The 19,291-nt window shown below is 41.2% G+C and overlaps 1 protein-coding gene and 1 long non-coding RNA gene across 11 annotated transcripts in view; one reads left to right on the plus strand and one right to left on the minus strand.

The window, feature by feature from the left end:
• Positions 1-19,291, minus strand: part of LOC116039125 (discs large homolog 1-like protein) — a 119,485-nt gene that overhangs the window by 57,407 nt on the left and 42,787 nt on the right. Inside the window, exon 1 of one of the 10 annotated variants that reach the window (XM_036007336.1) lies at positions 18,032-19,291. This exon is cut by the window's right edge and continues 6 nt beyond it. The exons of 8 other annotated variants lie outside the window; for them this stretch is intronic. In XM_036007336.1, the coding sequence (XP_035863229.1) occupies positions 18,032-18,301 (270 nt within the window). In that variant the 5' untranslated portion in view covers positions 18,302-19,291. Of the gene's footprint in view, positions 1-3,522; positions 5,181-18,031 lie in introns of those variants that run through there. One more of the 10 variants, XM_036007334.1, reaches the window with a different exon arrangement.
• The window catches only part of LOC118496275, an 18,840-nt gene continuing 721 nt past the window's right edge, over positions 1,173-19,291 (plus strand). Inside the window, exons 1-2 of the long non-coding RNA XR_004898822.1 lie at positions 1,173-1,415; positions 8,891-8,892. This is a non-coding gene — a long non-coding RNA (uncharacterized LOC118496275). The remainder of the gene's footprint in view (positions 1,416-8,890; positions 8,893-19,291) is intronic.

Here is a 19,291-nt window from a genome sequence, read left to right on the forward strand (position 1 = left end):
CACCACTGATTACAGAATGACACTGCAGATCCCAGATGGGCACGCAGACTCTTTGCCCTTTAGAGTTTAGACATCATTTGACTGTTGTTTTATAATTGTAATGAATATCAAAGAATAAGAAAAAAAGTCAACCAAAATATATTTGAAAGCAAAATTTTAAAAAGGTCACATTAGGACCAATCAATGCCACAAGGGGTCCCAGATAAATTTGAGGGGTCATACGATGATTAAAGATTGATGATTAACTTGTATCTAAATGTTTCTTTTTCTTATCAAATACTGGATACTTTCATCATCTTATGCCTCTATACATCCTATAAAATAAAGCTACCTGAAGGGGAAAAATCACTACTCATGTTCACTCCATGCAATGGCCTGTGATGTGGGGTCACAAGCAGACACTTTATTTGAAGAGGGTGATGAAAATGCTTCACCTGACTGAAGTCATCTCAGCTGATGCTAATGTAACCTAAAATACCTTCATGGTGACTTTACCCAAGCAACTACCTGCCCTAAGGTTAAATTGTCTGTCACTAACAGTCCACTGCCTCGCCTAAACTTTACATGACTCATTCACCATTGTAACAACAGCACTGTACAAAGCACACCACTTATGTGTGTGTGTGTGTGTGTGTGTGTGTGTGTGTGTGTGTGTGTGTGTGTGTGTGCGTGTGTGCGTGTGTGTGTGTGTGTGTGTGTGTGTGTGTGGGTCATTCACAGAGCAAATAATCCAGTATGATTCTATTGACACGCCATGTCAGACTGCACAGTTATGTAACATCAATATGAGTGTGTGTGGATGAGGTTGTGTTACATGGAAAGGCCAAAAGAACAAACGTGCAAACATAAACAAAGCCCTCACACACAAATACACTAATACACACTCGCCATCCATATCCAGACAGTTTGTTGTTACATAATTGTTGTTACACCAGCTGTGTTATCATGGCATTATGGCCTGGTTCAGTCCGGCACCACACAGCTTAGAAAGAGATCCAGACTCAGATCTCTGGTTTGTCTCATCAGGCAACGAGAGAGACAAGTGCTTTCATCAGATTTCTCATGCTATGTAGGATGGTTCTCAAGATTTTTAAGTCGGCATGTGCGTGTGTGTGTGTGTGTGTGTGTGTGTGTGTGTGTGTGTGTGTGTCTGTGTCTGTGTGTGTGCCTGCTAGGTTCAGCTTCTACACCATCATCTTAATAATCAAATTCGCAATTAGCAGATGAATTGGGATTGGATCAACAGAAATCAAGAATCTAAAAATATAAAAATGATGCACAGCAGCAGCTTGTTCAATAATAATTCATTCCCTCAAGTTACCAGCTAATGCTAGCGGTAGCTAGCTAGCTTGGTGAGCAGAATGCTGAATAAGGCATTTCTAGGTGACCAAAATGTCCCAATTAACTTTAATGAAGTTCACACAGTGAGTGGGTCAAAGTTCAAGATGACATGGGCGCCCGGATAGCTCAGTTGGTAGAGCAGGCTCCCATATATAGAGGTTTACTCTTTGATGCAGCGGGCCCGGGTTCAACTCTCACCTGCAGCCCTTTGCTGCATGTCATTCCCCCTCTCTCTCCCCTTTCATTTCTTCAGCTGTCCTGTCAAGAAAGGCCTAAAAATGGCCAAAAAATAATCTTAAAAAAAAAAAAAAAGTTCAAGATGAAAACAAGTTCAAGGCTGATTTAATGTACACAGTGCCATAGTTAGCATTGCTAAGCCTCAGTCATGATTGACAGGTCAGCATGTAGCCACGCCACTAAAGCATCCCCTGTTTTATCGTCTATTTTAAAATAAATGGGACCAAAATTTAAAAAATGAACATCCTGCTGTAATGAAGATGACTTGATACTAGCGATTGAGACCATAAACTCAATATGAGAATGTTTCCTGAGGTAATAAATCAAGTGAGAAGTAGGGTCATTTTCCCAAGGACTTTTATAGAAACTGACTTCTTTTTGCAACTGGGGGAGTCATCCCTGCTGTAAATTAGATTAGAATGCAGGTTTAAGGCACTTCTGCATTGACTGATTATGCCATGTACAAACTCATACATGCGGGAACATACAAACATACAAAGTCCAAACAGAAAAAGTCCCGAACCATATTGGGCAGAATGACGAGTGTTGCACAATTTTTAAAGAATTAATTCAAAGCTTTGTTTCTCTAACATCGGACCTGACTTAACAGTAAAAACTCTGCCACTTTAGATTTCATTCATATTGAGAGCCGACGACTGATGCACACATTCACACACACACACACACACACACACACACACACACACACACACACACACACACACACACACACACACACATGTAATAATAATAATAATAATAATAATAATACTCCACTCCTAATATTACTGCCCACGCTGTCTTCCTAATGAAACTCTATTTGACTAATGAACTAATGAGGTGGAGCGTGACTCTAATCAAATCAGAACAGCGATGCTAATCACGCTAATCAGACTATCACTACCTGCTATCTCTGATCTCTGTGCCCAGAGCAATGTACAGCACAATAACTACCCAACCAACAGCTAATAACAGGCTGCTGCCATGCTGGATTATTAGCCTAGCTCACTATAGCACCGTTTATACAATACACACTTCCTGTCCTGTTATTTTGTGAGTTATTTCAATCTCTCATTTAACAACAATCTGCTTGGTCTGTTATTTTTCTACATTTTTCAGATTTACTTTTAACAACCCTGAAAAAAGTGAGAGTCACAGTCCTGCACACACTATGGATATACAATGGAATTTGGCAGACAGCTCAGAGTGCAGGTTTGTGTTAACAAAGCAGTTAATACGTAAAAAAGTAATAGTAATACAAGTAATAAGTACACTAAGGGTTTGCTTACAGCAGCCAGTGTACTACTGTATGTAGACATCTCATCACATGGTGATGATGTGTGTTGATGGATACTGTTCTTCCCTGCTCTCTTTGTCCCGTCATTCCTTTAGTGTCTAATATATCTTGACAAGTATTGATTCCAGAAGTAGCCTACTTTGAACGTTAATGGAATATGCAATCAATTTGGCTACATAACTTGTGTGACGTTTCTCAATAATGTTATTCTTTCCGCTTCTTTTGTAATTTAAGTCCTTGTCAGATGTTATGATAGTACAGGACAAATTGTTGAAGAAAAAAAAAATACTGCAAGTCTGCAGTGATTTACCGTTGTTCCATTATTGTTTATAAGGCAACATAGTTTGAATTGGTTGAGGCATCACCTTTAATGAATGACAAAGATATATAAGCAAAATGCTGTGGTTTTAAAATATACGTATTTTGTGCTGCTAACAGTGTGCAGTGTACGGTTTTAAAGTTTTAGTCCAATTACATGACTTATTACCGCAACATGAGTTCTGTAACATTGTGGAATTTCCTTTAGTATCAGAGGTGGATGGGAAATAATTTGCCAAATGCATACATGTTGTCCTCTGCTCAGATCAGTGGCTTAACACTATTTACTGGACCCATCAGTCTACTTTCCACCCATCAAACCTCCCTACCTGCACATGGGCCTGTATTTGTGGAAAGTGGTGTATGAGCGGCACATGTGGGGGCGTTGCCATTGAGTGTGCGGTCCAGATATATGTGTCATTGGGCCACGGCCTGCCTCCAGCCTTGCCCTTGGCTTTGCTCTTTGTGGGACTCTTCTTCACACTGTCCCTCAGGTTGGGAAACTTTCCTCTGGAGCCCCTGGTGGCCAGGTTGGTTGGCAGTGTGTTCCACCCATATCCGCCCAGCCCTGAACACAGGGGTAGCTGTGGCTGAAAAGGGTGGATGGACAGCGACTGAGAAGCGTGAGGAAGAGGAGGAGCGCAGTGGTGGTGGTGGTGTTGGTACTGCTGGAACAACGAGTGGTGACTAGGTGAATGGAGCTGCATCTGCTGCTGTTGCTGGTGGTAGACTTGATGAGTCGATTGTGAAGAAAGCAGGTGACTTGGTGAGGCCGGTGGATGGTAGTGATGCTGGTTTGGAGAATGATGCTGCAGCTGCTGATGACTCGGTGAAAGCTGAAGCAGGTGGTGGCTTGGCGAGTGCAGTAGATGATTTGCCGATTGTGGAGCTAGGTTGTAAGTTGGCGATGGCGGAGCTAGCTGATGACTTGGAGACGGTGGTGCTATGTGATAGTAGCTGGGAGAGGGAGAGGGAAGCAGAAATGTTGGCGAATGGCAGCCATGTTTGGGCGAATGGGGATGCTGATTCGGTGAGTGCAGCGGTAAAGGCTGCAGCTGGTGATTTGGCATCTGTATTTGCAGTAAATTCTGGTTATGCTTCAAGTTAGAGTGGCTCTTCCCTGATTTGGCCTTCCCCTTGCCAGATTTGCCCTTAGTGGAGCCACTGCTGGGCTTCTTGGGGCTACAACAGAACTCATTGCTGTGGAAATAAGTGGTCATAGCTACAGAGATATATAAAAAAGTCACAAAGAGATCTTTATCTTTTTGTGTCACTCTCACTACATCATCTTCTTTACAGAGATGACAAAAGGGAGTAGCTCCTCAAAATCCCTTGTGTCTGAATAATGTAGGTCATGCCTCTCCAGAACAACCAATCCTCCTCTGTGTCCAGTACAAAGTTGATATTCCTGCTGTTCCTTTCTCTCTCTGCTCTATATATGTATCTAAGATCACTGGAATATCAGAAAACTAAAATACTCCTTTGTAGGCATTGTTTCCATTTCTACTCCTTCATGGATTAGAGCATCAGTTACTCCTGAAAAGCAAAGCATCCTCCTTTCGTGGAATATTTATCACTCCTCTACTCAGCTTTCTCCCCTTATGAGAACATTGAGCCTCTTACCATCCCTCAGGGTTTCAGGGTCAGTAGTAAAATAAAAGGTGCGGCCCCAAGAAGAAGCAAAACGGCAATTTGGACAAGTTGAGCCTCCTTTCAGTCCATTTTTTTCTCAGGATGCCACGCTTTCATATGCTCCGATGGAGGATTTGTCTTTCTCATTCCATAATTTTGCTCCACGTCAATTGGCAGTCACTCAGGGTAACTCATGTTATCCTCCAATGTTGTTGTGCACTCCGACTTTGTATCTGAAGTGTTGGTAGCTCTGTAGACGATGCAGTTTGATTCATATATTCCAAAAAAAAAAAGTAGAGACAGTAAAACAGTAGTTCACAAAGAATAGATTCCTATGTTTGATTTCCTTTTGCTTTAAGATTTGTATTTATTCTTTCCATACAGAAGGAATAAAGGTTAGAAAGAGTTCAATTTTCTTTGTTGTCCTTCTTTTATCTTTCTGTTATCATGATTTCATATCAGGACACATCTCTTTCTCAGCCTCTCTCATATTTCTATGCTGCCTCCCTCTCTCAGTGTCTGCCCCCCTCTCTCTCTCTCTCTCTCTCTCTCTCTCTCTCTGTCTAACTCTCCCCCTCTCTCTTTCCTGGACTAGCCAATTAGGGGCTTCCCTGGACTCCTGCACATGACAGCAGCTAGGCATGACTAATCGATAGGCGACCAGGGACAGTGATACAGCGCTCAGAGCTCAGTCAGTGTGTGTGTGTGTGTGTGTGTGTGTGTGTGTGTGTGTGTGTGTGTGTGTGTGTGTGTGTCTGTACATGAATGCAGAGCTGTGATTGGTGGAGGGCAGTCCCTTCCATCAACCTTTGTTTTGTTCTTTTAAAGCATCACAAGGCAGGCTGGGTCAGCTGGAATAGTGTGTATGAAATGCCTGCTGTGTGTTTGTGTTTGTGTGTGTGTGTGTGTGTCTCTCTTTGCGCTGGCCTACTTCCTTGTGAAAATGTGTGTCTCTCTTTTAGTGCGTGTGTCCCCAAGTTTAATCTTTGTTGGAGTGGAACAGGCTATCCTCCAGGTATAGTGTAAGTCTCAGGATGATTGGGTAAAATACAAAGTCAGTTCATCCAAGTCTATTCAGGTGCAAAGCTACAGTGCAGTAAACTGTGACCGGACAGTATGAAGTCTCTCTTCTTTTGGTCAAGGATCAGAACTATTGTATGTTACTAGTTACTATGGAAACTCAATGTTGGTTAAATACCAACCAAATTTTATCGAGTGCCTTTGTATGGAAATTTTGCACCAAATTCATTGATCAATTATGTCCTGATTTCAATAATAATTTAGTTGATTTTATATTATATTGCAGTTTGATTCGTGACAAACATTTGTTTCCCTCTTGAGAGTGTATTACTCATTCCCCACTAATAGCAAGGTACCAACCTAGAGTGACGCCCAGCTCCTCCTAGCCCTGAACAAAAATACTGAACCCTAAATTGCTTCCAAAGGCCAGGCAAGCCCGTTGCACTACTTGAGTGTGTTTGTATGTGTGAAAATGCATTGTGGGGCACTTGTTCCTGCTTAGGTAGAAAAGGCTAAGTGTCAATTTATTATTTAAATAATTTAGTATTTAGTAACTTTGACATAATTAAAAATACATTTTATTTTTAGAAATTCTTCTCAAATGCGATCATACTTGGAAGACATTTTATGTTTTGTATTGAAACTCTTGTATAGGTACTGAAAGAAATAAAAAAATACTCAGGCCTTTGGTGAAAAGAAATTAATTGATTTGTGACATTATTGTTTTTGAAATGCTCCAAACACAGACCAATCCATTGGTAAAGCGACCTTTTAAGTATTTGTACATTTATATAGTTCCACGGAAATGACCAAAATCCTCAATATTCATCTTACAGTGATGTGCAGAATGGTCACTGTCTTTAATATTAATTTAAGCTTCTGGCCTTTTACAGCTGGCTAACGCTGATATTTAAGAAAGGCAGGAGCTGCCATTGGTTTGTACATAGAGCTGCCCCCCCCAACACACACACACACACACACACACACACACACACACACACAGTTATCCGCTATAAGGGAAGCCTCTATAATGTCAGCAAACATACTGTATGCCACAATTTGCCCTAAACCAACCTGATAAGGGACAGAGGCAGAAAGACAGACAGACAGATGAGGGGCATTAAAAAGCAGCACCCATGTGGAGAACACAAATAGATGAAAAGAGGGTGAGGGCGGTTGAGAGAAAGGCTGCTATAGCTGCCCAGTGTGTATGCGTGTTCCCTGTGTAAAGTGCTGCTAGCGCTGCAGGCTAACCGCTCAGTCAGGAGAGGATGAGCAAGGAGAATAGGCTGTTAGCATCACAGTGCTAGATGAAGCCCCACTAATATAATGCTGGAGGGCGAGGTAGGAAGGGTTGTGGTGAGGAATGGTTGAAGACAAGAGATGAAACAAAGATAGTGGATGGGGGGTGTGCCTGCTAGCCACTATATCCATACCAAAGGACTGACAAACTTGAAACATTACATTAATATTGTTATGTATGAAACATCTGAGTCAGCGTGCCTACACCATTAAGCTCTACTTTCTACCCCCGCTCCCTTTTGACACGGCTCTTAGAAGTATTATATAGAAACACATCAAATTAGTCCATAAAGTGTGACATCATCAAACATCCTCATTTATTGAGCGTCAAACCTTTCTACTCCACTTAATTAGTGTAATGGATATTAATTAGTCTAGTGAACACACACAGTTATTACTCGTTGCATGTCAGTCTGACTCAGAGTGAGAGTAGCTGCTGAATACAGAAAAATTAAAGGAGTGCTATCCCCACCAAAACACACACCACTGGTATCATGCTGTTGCCTATATGTGTCTTTGTTTAATAGCAAGTGTTATCAAGTGTAAAAATCCATCTACGATTACATTTCAGTCAATGCAATCCCACTACTCTAACCTCTGGTCCAGTGTTGAATCCTCTGATCACTTGCTCTCTGTTTTGCTTTTTCTCCAATGAAATTATCATTACTCCTTATCTCTAAACTCCAACAACTTTTCTTGCAAAAGCTGATCTGTGACTATTCCAAGCAGAATTATTGAGAATTAAGTGTTCAATAGGGAAAGCAGACATGTAACAGGAAACAACATCTTGGCCAGGGGCTCTTGTGATTTGCTAAAAAAAAAAAAAAACTTGCATAAAAAATTTAATTTTCCAATTCCACTATCTGCAGCGAGACAAGATTGCGATACTAAAAGTCACCAACAGGGGACCTCAGACTCCACAGACAGATGGAGCACTGATGGGAGACACAGACAGATATGATGATGCTTTTCTGCAGCATTGTTCTCTTGTCATTGCTGAGTTATTTCTTTCAGCTGTCTGATATTATCAGCACTGATTGACAGCATGTATGATATCGCACAAAGATACAGCAGAACTGCATCTCACATCAACAGCAGACTCCTAGAAGATATCAGTGGTAGGAAACATGCACATAGGGGAAAAGGGGTTACATCAAGTTATACACACAATCATGCCACAAAATTATGCAATATATCATAATACTTTAATCAATTTTGAAGCTGTTCTTGGGATTTTATATTTAGATAATTTTGTTTATTTGCTTATATGCCACTGATGACAAAGTACTTCACTAACTTCTGGATCGTATTTTTCAAATCTCCACTCCATGATGTTAGTTTAGGTACACTGATGTTAGAGGAAAACTGGATCTCACTGCAAATACTGTGTATAATATGCCAGCGTAATTGTACAGACTAGTTCAATCCCTAAAAATAATAACTTAAATAACTCCCAAGTATTTAGAAATACTACTGGTTTTAAATCTGGTTTTACTGTTCCTGACTGAACTGGATTAAAATTCATACTAAAATAGAAACAGAATGACTGCTTAATTAAAAAGAATATGAAAACAATGCATCTTAACAAAGCAGAGATGTGGTCTCCATGGATCAGTGGGTGGGCAAACAAGTGAGGTTTCAACCGGAGATCTTAGTTATTATATATCACACCAGCAGCCACACACAACATGGCAGAATAAATCGGTATTCATTTACAGCATCTGTCATGATTAGAGCAGGGAGTTGTTCTGGGATTGGAGTCTTGCTCCTGGCCCCATGACTAATCAAAGTCCAGAGGATCCTCAACTTTCTTCACCACGAATACTCGCCATATCTAACTTGTTTTCTGCAAAAGGCTACTACTTTTTTATATGACGGTGTGCAAGGTAATTTGATTCAAACATTTAAAAGTGCCCTGTGGAGTTTTCTTGTAAACAAATAAAACGTACATATAAATTCAGTGATCTCACCAAAATGCAAATATGTAATAGATTCCTTCTTCATACAACATTTGCAAAGTTAATTTTTTTAACATTGTTTGTGTCCTCATGTGCATGCATGAGATGTCAACAGGGACCCACTTATTAAAAAAAGCCCTGCTCCATAGCACTAGAGGTCCAAAACTCCATAGAATACCTTTAATGGAGCAACAAATTGTATGTGTTGATTTGTCATGAAAGTACAATAATTCCTAAAGTGTCCATACAGGTCCGTCACTAAAACAATGTGGATAAACACACTTTTCCCACGATGTATCAATAGAGGGTTATGGGATGCTCTTGTTTTTTTGCATCCAAGGGTTAACTATATGCTGTCTGTCCAACTACATAAGGTTTGCTTCTCACGCACCCAAGAATACCACTGTCCCACAACCTGCCGTAAAGTAGTATGATTTTTGCCTACTATGTGGAAAACCTAATTTTGATTCCCACTTACTGCACAAGTCTTTTTTTACTTCCATAAAAGAGCAGAATAAAAAAATATTTGTTGAGTGAAGTTCTTGCCGTCTGTGTGGGCAAACAAAGAATGTTTTTACTGCCTGTTATATAACAAAACCCAAGAATCCTGCACATTGTTGATCACTTGTACTCACTCTATTAACAACATCAGCCAAAATTCCTGATCAATTATTTTACTTTCTTTGGTAAAGATTTTTCAATCTTTTTTGGTTTGCAAGAAGTTTATCTGAGGGCCCATTTTAAGAAATAAAAACCTTATGCGATTGTCCTTGTACGTTATAACATTATGTATTATGGTTCTTTGCCAAAACACATGATGAATATATGTTTAAAACAAAGAATAGATCTTGGTTTGCTTTAATAGTCAATGAACTGCAACCCCTAATTAAATGCTGCAATATGATCTGAGAGTTAGTAGTGGGGTCAACAGGGGGAGTCTTCTACACTCTCTAGAGCAGACTTCAGATGATCCTCGCCCTCTCACACTGATCAGGAAGTGATCCCACTGGTATGGCTGTTGGGTAAGATCACTTCCTCAGTTCAGGACACTCGGTTCAACAGTAACTGAGTGGCTCATTCACTGTGGAGTTCAGACTACAATACTCTCTCTTTTCTACAGTATCTGTGTCACACTGTCTCTCTTTGTTTCTGGTGAAACTCTAGCTCTTGGCTAGACTGGCTGTGCCTCACTCCATCTGCGAGCCAAAGAATCAAGAGTGAAGTAATGTCTTCTCTGTAAGCATATTCTCTGTTTGCCACTCTGTCTCTCTCTATCTAGGTGTCTACAGTGCCTGCCACACATTAAAGAATATGGAACCAGCAAATGTTTGGCATTTTAGTTTGAAAAATGGCTGACATATTTGTCATCATGGTTGACAGATTGTTTCAACTCTAAATGACTCAACTGCAAACAAGGAAATTTATTCCACCACAAATCAAAACTGTCCAAGCAAGTCCAGGCAACTGTGGCAAAGTCAAGTAAGAAGTTAGTGTATCTAAATCAATCTATCTTTTAGTCAAAACTGCAGCGACATGGTGGTTGTTCTAGATAAGCCTTCCTACTGGCAGGCAGGTCCCCTCCTCCTTGAACCTCTGGCGGTGCTAACATTCACCTGTGTCACAGGATGCCAGAGAATAACATCGCATTAAACTTTAATTTTTAATCAACAAACACACTGACTGGCCCACGACGAGGCACAGCAATTACAGGTCAAGAGGGATAGCATAACTTACATGGGGCAAAGTTGGCTATTGTCTTGTATTCTCTGTGTAACAATTGCTTCTCCAATTAAAATATGTCTTATACAGTAATGAGCCTGTCACTTACTGCAACACATCCATGTGTGACTGCATGACAAAAGTACTAATATTACTCGGCCTGGTAATAACACACAAGCAGACAATGTTGCTGTAAGAAACCTGACTCTCTAAAGCATCAATATGTCAATGCTTTTTATTTTTATTGTCATTTTTATCCACTTATGAAGTTTTCATGTGGCAGTGATTAATCGGTCAAGCCTTCAGTTGTATCAAACCATTCAATACTAATTACAAGAGGATAGATGGATCTGTCATTATGTTGTGTTCAGCCTCATTAGATAGTGGTCATATTAAGTGATTGCTCATGGTCAGCTGATCTGTGTTGATTATATCAGCTGAGACAGAGAACATGCTGGAGGTAGGAGACCGATGGAAAGAGAGAGTTAGTGTGTGTGTGTGTGTGTGTGTGTGTGTGTGTGTGTGTGTGTGTGTGTGTGTGTGTGTGTGTGTGTGCGTGTGTGCGTGTGTGCGTGCGTGGAGGGAGATAGCTGATATGCAAGCTTCATCCCACACACAGGAGGTGATGCAACACCTCACACTCTCAAGCACCACAAATCTAATGCACTACTCACAGCTACAGTACAATGTGTGTGTGTGTGTGTGTGTGTGTGTGTGTGTGTGTGTGAAGACTTTAAGTTTACACACACTCATCTACACTTTTTCTTTCTCCTCTCTCTCTCTCTCACTCTCACTCTCTCTCTCACACACACACACACACACACACACACACACACATACACACGCCACACTCCGCTTGGTGATCAGCATAGCAGCATCACCATGACAACAGCTGACGCTGCCTGCAGTGCTGTCAGCATCAGAGAAGTAGTTCATTGGTTACCATGGGTGATGGTGGTGTAGGTTGTAAACATTTGCATAAGCCCTGCCCACTGATGACATCACCTCCAGACTGCTAGGATTTATTGAAAAGCACCTCCTGTTCTCTAACTCAAATTTAGAAAATGAAATAAACAATATGATGGATTTGTGATACAACTTCTAAACTGCAGCCCACAACATATAAGTTGACATGTATCAGCTGATATGACTCAACCAAAGTGGGCTACATGTCAGCCTTGAAGGTTTTAAAGAAGCCAGAACACTTTAATGTTTCCAAGTCATTGGTTTTAACCTTCAAGCTGCTCCAGTATTTATTCCCATATGATGTGAGTGCACCACAGGCATGGAAGAACACAACTTGTACAACTTGTAATTTCCCCAGTGGGGATCAATAAAAAGTATGAATTAATATTAAATTAAATTAACATAGCACAGATTCTGTCCAGTTCTGTGGTAAATTAATACCACACATTTCTTTTATTCCTTTGATTCTTTTTGTAAAATAAAAGTATGGCCTTCCCTTCCCTCACTCCTTCACTGAAGCACTACTCAATCCCTATGCTGGCGATGATGTATAGTTTCTGAGTGTGCAAAGAAGGAGGTGAAACTTTGCAGTTATGGTGCGAAGATTCACAAAAATAGAACTCTTACTTTGGTCTATTACATACTGCCCACTCAGTAACAGATGATCTATTAAAAACAATGTGGCAGAAGTTGTGATTCAATTTCATAATGCACATGTACTTGGGTGCATTATCCCACTCAGGACAAATGCACCTAAATATGACCTTTACTGCCGGTCACACTCACACCACTGGAGCACAGATCTAAAGGAAGACGTGTACTTTGGTATCCCATGAGGCACAGGGAGAGTGGAAAGTTTCCTTGGGCAGCAGATGGATAATGAGCCACTCTCTAGAGGAGAGTGCTATGTGTTGGGGAGAGTAGGTTGAACTCTACTAAACACACACACACTTCAGTATGAGTTAAGAGTGTAATGACACATTTGTGTCTCAATATATACAGTATAAATTACATTTCCATACCTCATTCTAGCAATGATTGTTTTTGTTTGTTACTCTGTTTTACACATTTAGCTTGTGATAATAATACCGAAAGGTCCATTAATACATGCAGGTGAACTGTATCGGCTCCATCCAAACCTTCCAATGTATTTAATATCTTTAAAGCGCCCATATTATGCTCATTTTCAAGTTCATAATTGTATTTTGAGGTTGTATCAGAATAGGTTTGCATGGTTTAATTTTCAAAAAACACCATATTTTTGTTGTACTGCACATTGCTGCAGTTCCTCTTTTCACCCTGTGTCAGGTCTCTATTTTAGTTACAGAGTGAGGCATCTCACTTCTGTTCCATCTTTGTTGGGATTCGCACATGCGCAGTAGCTAGGTAAGGATAACATCAGCTAGCTATCTGTTTCTCTAACTTCAGTCAGTATAAGGCAGGATTAGCCGGGAGACTTCTTCTAAATGAGGGCGCACTTCCAACTTTGCGTGGAAAACCTGCAGAACAGGGACATGTAAGTAGTACTTGTGTGTGTTGTAGCAGTGTTTTGCCATTGAGAACGAGGGGGCATGCTAGCGGTTAGCCCCCTCCTTTCGGCTAGTGACGTAGAAAGCCGTGCAGATTTTGAACAGCTCATCCGGAGACTGAAGGCAGGACACATTCAGAAACCCGTATCTCACTCAAAACAGCATGGATGTTTTTGTTTCCAAGTTTGTATGCGTGTGGAAGCACCAGAGACATAAAATAACACCCCAAATCCCAGAAAAAGTGATTTTTTCATAATATGGGCACTTTCTCTCTTCTTCACACTTCTCTTAACCTTTCCATTGCTTATTGGGAACATGTGACAAACTGCACACAATAGTGAAGTGGTTAAGCCAAGGAGAAAATGGACGAAGTGATACCAGTCCCACTTACTTACTGCCTCTGTTGTTGACACTAATACTATTGACGTCATAACTAATCCTGCTAAATTAATCGATTAACTGACAGTATGTATTGTATATACTGTAGAATGAGTCTGCTGAGTTGATTTGTGCTCTTTATGTTGATGGATACATTATTATCTAAGCAGGTAATGTACAAAATATATTCACTTTGAGCTAATAAGCTATCAGATTTCTCTCACAGTCCTAATCAATCACAAATTCTCTCCTTCGATGTCTTATTCTCTCTTATCTATCTATCCCTCCATCTCTCCAGCTCTGTCCATCCCTCTCCACCCCCATTTCCTGTGACCACTAAACACCTCTTTAAGGCTTTTAAAGCTCTTTCTGAAGGGCCAGGATGACTTTCATACCTCTGCTGTACCACTCATCAATTATACAGAGACAGGGTGGGGGCTCTGGGAGAAGGGGCCACTGTTTGTGTCCACGACAAAAAAAAAATGGAAAAGAGTTGGGTCAACTCTTCATCTTTGATCATTGAGAGTGATAAACTCTCTAACAGGAGATAATCAAGCAAAGTTAACAATATTACTATCGAAAGACAACCTAAAGTCAATGCTAACAAAACAGACAGATTAACTGGTGGGATAATAGCACAAGGCATCAAACTATTATGGTCAGCAAGGAAGAGATTTTGCAATGAAGTGCTTTCCGGTGAGATAAAGCACCATGTCTGGACTCTAACATGTTCCAGACCTCTAAATGTCACATTGTTTTACTCTACACGGCTTTTGTCAGAGGGACTGAATAATATGATTAAAGAGTAATGGATGTCTGTGTGTGTGTGTGTGTGTGTGTGTGTGTGTGTGCGTGTGTGTGTGTGTGTGTGTGTGTGTGTGTGTGTGTGTGTGTGTGTATGTATGTATGCAGGTGAACAATGCACACTTCCCCAGTGTTTAGTTGGGGCAGTGGTGGCCTCAAGGTTAAAGAAGCGAGCTTAGGATGAATCTGGGTGGGGAAAGTGAAAAGCAGTGCTTGCCCCTTCCTCATTTCCCCCGCTGAGGTGCCCTTAAGCAAGGCCCTTAACCCCAACTGCTCAAGCGGAGCTGCTAAGTGGCCAGCGGATCAGACTGTGGTTGTACTGGACAGCTTCCAGGTGTGAATGAGTAACTGTGAGTGTGGTCCGAGCGTTGCTCTCAGTGAAATTTCCCTGATTAAATAAAGCTAAATTAAATAAAAAGTTTAACCATAAAAATCTAATCTGGCCATGACCCAAAATGCATAATGGCATATTTTTGATTAGTCTTATAAGGCCAAATCAGCAGAACCTAAACCACTTTCATCAAACAGTTACAGAGACAGTCTCTCCTGCATCAACAGGGCCAGCAGCTGTGTGTGTGTGTGTGTGTGTGTGTGTGTGTGTGTGTGTGTGTGTGTGTGTGTGTGTGTGTGTGTGTGTGGTATAATGGCCTATCAGTCATGCAGTAAGTGCCTTAGACAGGAAAATGGCAACACCTTGGGAAAACACTGGCCAATATGATTACTGCAAGAGAGAGGGGGGGGGGGATCTTTTTTCCATGCACTGTGCTGTAAATCTGTACAACTGTAAAAGTGCTGCAGGGTTCAACATTGTGCGTGGCGCCCCGTCCATTCAGGAGTTTAGATCAATAATGCAGGTTTGGATACAATAGAGACTTTACTGCATTTGTCATCTGCAGAACGAAAAGTATTTAATCATTTGTGTGCAACAGTAGAAAATATTATATCATTATGCATTTCTATCATTCAGAAAAATAAGTAGCCATGACATTAAGTGCTTTTCCATCCACCTGTTTTTATGAGCATTTTGAATCATTTTTTACACTTGGATGAGGTAGAAAAATTTATCAATAAAAGTATGCAACAAAGTGTGACAGATTCAGTCTTAGTGAAATCAATCATGACGAAGCATGGGACCTAAACGTCCACTGAAGATTTTGCTCCACTGAAGAGACAAAACATTGTCTCATGTCAAAACATCAGTTATGTGTGGACTTATGTTGCTTGAATTAATGCATGAAACAAACATAAATGCAATATTTCCATCCTGTTTCCACATCGTCGTCGTTCATTTAAAGTTTGACTGGTGCTCTTTAAATTAATCTCCTAAGTGCCCTTTTCTTCTGCAATGGTTTAATGGCACCCGACTGGAGAATTGGAACCCCCAACTGTTTATCTCAACTCCTCATAATCCACATTTTCTTTTGACGACTTTCTGAAAATTCAGTTAAAGTTTGCGCTACATTTGGATGGAAGGTTGAGTCATGTATGACCACGAAATGCTTACTTTTTAAAAGTAGGATGACAAAATATTCTCACAAACAGATCTGTGCCAAAAAGTCTGTGAATAAAATATATGCTCTAATACTGAATTACTACTCTGTACTTATCTATCTATAACTGATGATTTTGTAATTCAGGACTCAAAGATTGTAATTAAGTGTTTTTAATGTTTCTATGTTGGGGCGGGACTCAATAATGTCCAATCAGCTCACAGCAGCAGTTTCCTAATGGGCTGAGATTTCAGGCTAGCTTCTCCTCAGAAGTCCAGAGCGCCAGACATAGCATCCTAAATATAAGCATCTAATATTAATATCAAGGCCCCAATTTTTTTCCAAGTGCAGATGGTTTGCATTTAAACAGCACATAAAAAAGTGAAAAAGGCAGAACGTGATGACATGAAACACACCTATATGAAATGATTTTTGTGTCTCTGTGCACAAAAATTGAGCAATTGTGATGTTGTTTGCTGAAAAGGTTATTTGTATTAAAGAATCTAAACGGATAAAAAGTATTCTATCTATATATATTATTGCAGTTATGGAAGTGGAAAGGAGAGCTATCGTGCACATCTTGAAACTGTTTACTGCAGACCGTGGCTGCAGCATCTGTCAACATCAGAGGGGCCTCATGCAAAGATGTTTATCAAGTACAGTAAGTAGCACTCCTGGCCTGCCTGGTCCTTCATAGGTTTTTAGATTTGCTTTGGATACTAGTTAAGAGATTAATGCAAGCTGCCGGTATGAAGACATTTGTTTTACGAGTTCTGTCTCTGTCCTGTGTGTTTGATACATAAACACTAGCCTACATCCCTATTGCATTGGTGTAAATATTATACCTAATTAATCTAATTTAACAACCCAGGTAGATATGAACACTCTGCTTTTAATAAAGCTTGGTGTATCATTATTATAGCATCGTATTTGAAATTGTGCCATAATTGTACATCAGCATGTCAAAGGTCAGTATAATGCTGATGTAATGGACCGCTAGCTGTATTTATACTTGACACAAAGGGTTAATGGCACTCCCACCGTAGATAGCTACAGCATAGGTTTTGAGTTATATTTCCAGCATATTTAACCCATTGATACCAGCACTGCAGCACAAGATAGATGTATTGTTCATGATCAGGGCATATTGTGTATTACTTATATTCCCCACAGTAATTAAAAAAAAAATCCCTAATTTACTTTGTGAAATAGAAAGATGATTGGCTTCTCATGTACTTACAGAACTGTAGTTACATCAAGGTAACTTCTATTTCGCCTTGTCTGATTGCTGTGCAATCGCTGTGCAGTTTATAGAATGATAGCAGCTAGAAGAACATGTTTTTGCTAGGTGTGCGTGTTACTGAAAAGGAGAAGATTAATGAGACTTTCTTCAACTTCTTTAATGTTGTCTTCACTATTAATGTTCTCAACATTGTTTGTAGGAATAGCCCAAACTGACCAATCACAGGTCTTACTGTCTCTACATAATATCTCTATAGAGGCTGTGGCTGTAGTTACATTTTCGAGGAGGTGCAAATCAGCTGTAGTGTAGCTACTTCTACTTCTGTGGGGTCTGTAGCTCTCATCAGGTCAGCCACACATGTTCCCTTTACATGGTAATGATTTTCATTTCAATGTGGACTCTGTGCCACTGGACTACTCAGCTAAATGATAGCTTTGCCATGGCAACACACCAGCTCTCTGGGTCTCATACACTATGCCAGTGCTCATTTCCATGACAACATTATCAAAAATCTCAACCACCAACAGAGAGCTGCTTCAACTTCAATTGTTTTGGCTAAGAAACCAAAACTAGAGAATGTTTGCTAATGTAATGGCCAGCCCCACACACACACACACACACACACACACACACACACAGACAATGAAACAAAAACCCAGATTAAGTTACATGCTTCCCACCCTGATCCCCTACCACTCCTCAAGAATAAAGCACACACACACACACACACACACACACACACACACACACACACACACACACACACACACACACAGAGGGTGTGACGTGTGTGTTACCTGGCTAGCATTGATACAGTCGGTGAAGGCACTCCTCCTGGAGAAGAACGTAAGGAGCTGCTGCCAGCGAGAGGAGGAGGTGGAGGGGGAGGAGGAGGCAGGAGAGGAGGTGGAAGGGGAGGAGGTGTGGGGAGGTGCCAGCTCCTCCGAGGAGCCCCGCTTGGGCCCCAGCCTCGCTTTGACTCCTAGCCCCACCCCTTGACCCCCGGACCCCCCGCCCACCCTCGCACTGCGGGGGTACTGGGTGTTGTTGCCAAAAATATAGTTCATCGTCTCTGCTGTCTGCTCTTCCCTTAGACACACAGGATAGAGTTCATGTTGTAGCCTCTTCTCCCCCACTGCTTCATCTCTAATTTCTCTCGTCTGTTGCTTCGCTTTCACTTTACTTCTCTCAAGTTCTTAAGATGTTGCTGTTAAATATACAAGTCCAGCACTTCCTTATTTTCTGTCACCAGTTTCTGCTGAAGATTATGTTCCTATTTTCATCTTCTCTTCTCAATTTTCTCTTTCTTTTCCCTTACCTCTTCTTCAGCTCCCTCAGGAGTGAGAGAGATGCTGGCAGATGGAGAGATAAGGAGGAGGAGGAGGAGGAGGAGGAGCTGGAGGAGGAGCTGCAGGAGGAGGTAGAAAGTGCAGGGCAGGTAGACAGAGTCCTCTTAGAGTTGGAGCATCAGTCGGTCTGTCAGGGTCTTTGTACATCCACTCGTCAATCATCTGCCCATCTGTCTTTGTTGTCCATCCATTTGTCCATCATCCCATCTTCTCTCTAGCCAGGAGAAATGTCCAACATCCACATCTCTTGTAGTCCAAAATCTCCTGTCTTCAACTCCTTCCTTTCCTCTCTTCAGAGAGAAGACGGAGTGAGGGGGAGTGTGGGCCAGGCAACGACAGGATATGAGGATTGATTATTTAAGGGGGTTCACTCTTGCTCTCTGTCTTTCTCCACCCCACCTCTTCCTCCCTCCCTCCTCCTCCTCTCTAGTCCAAGGAGATGACCAGTCAATCTCCCCTCTGTCACTGTGTGTGGAAGGAAGAAGGGGGAGGGAGGGACGTCTGGCTGGATGGAGGGACGAAAGGAGGGAGGTGGAAGGATGCAGGCGAGGAGGAGAGCATCTGAAGTAGGAGGATGGTTGAAAGAATCACCCTGCAACTCTTCTTTTTCTCCTCCCCTCCCTCCTACATCTGTGATGTCGCTCCAAGTTTCACTCTCTTCTTGTCTCGCTCACTCAGTACATTATTTATTCTCTCTCTCCCTCTCTT

Source organism: Sander lucioperca, chromosome 11, assembly GCF_008315115.2.
Source record: "Sander lucioperca isolate FBNREF2018 chromosome 11, SLUC_FBN_1.2, whole genome shotgun sequence".
Lineage (NCBI taxonomy): Eukaryota > Metazoa > Chordata > Actinopteri > Perciformes > Percidae > Sander > Sander lucioperca.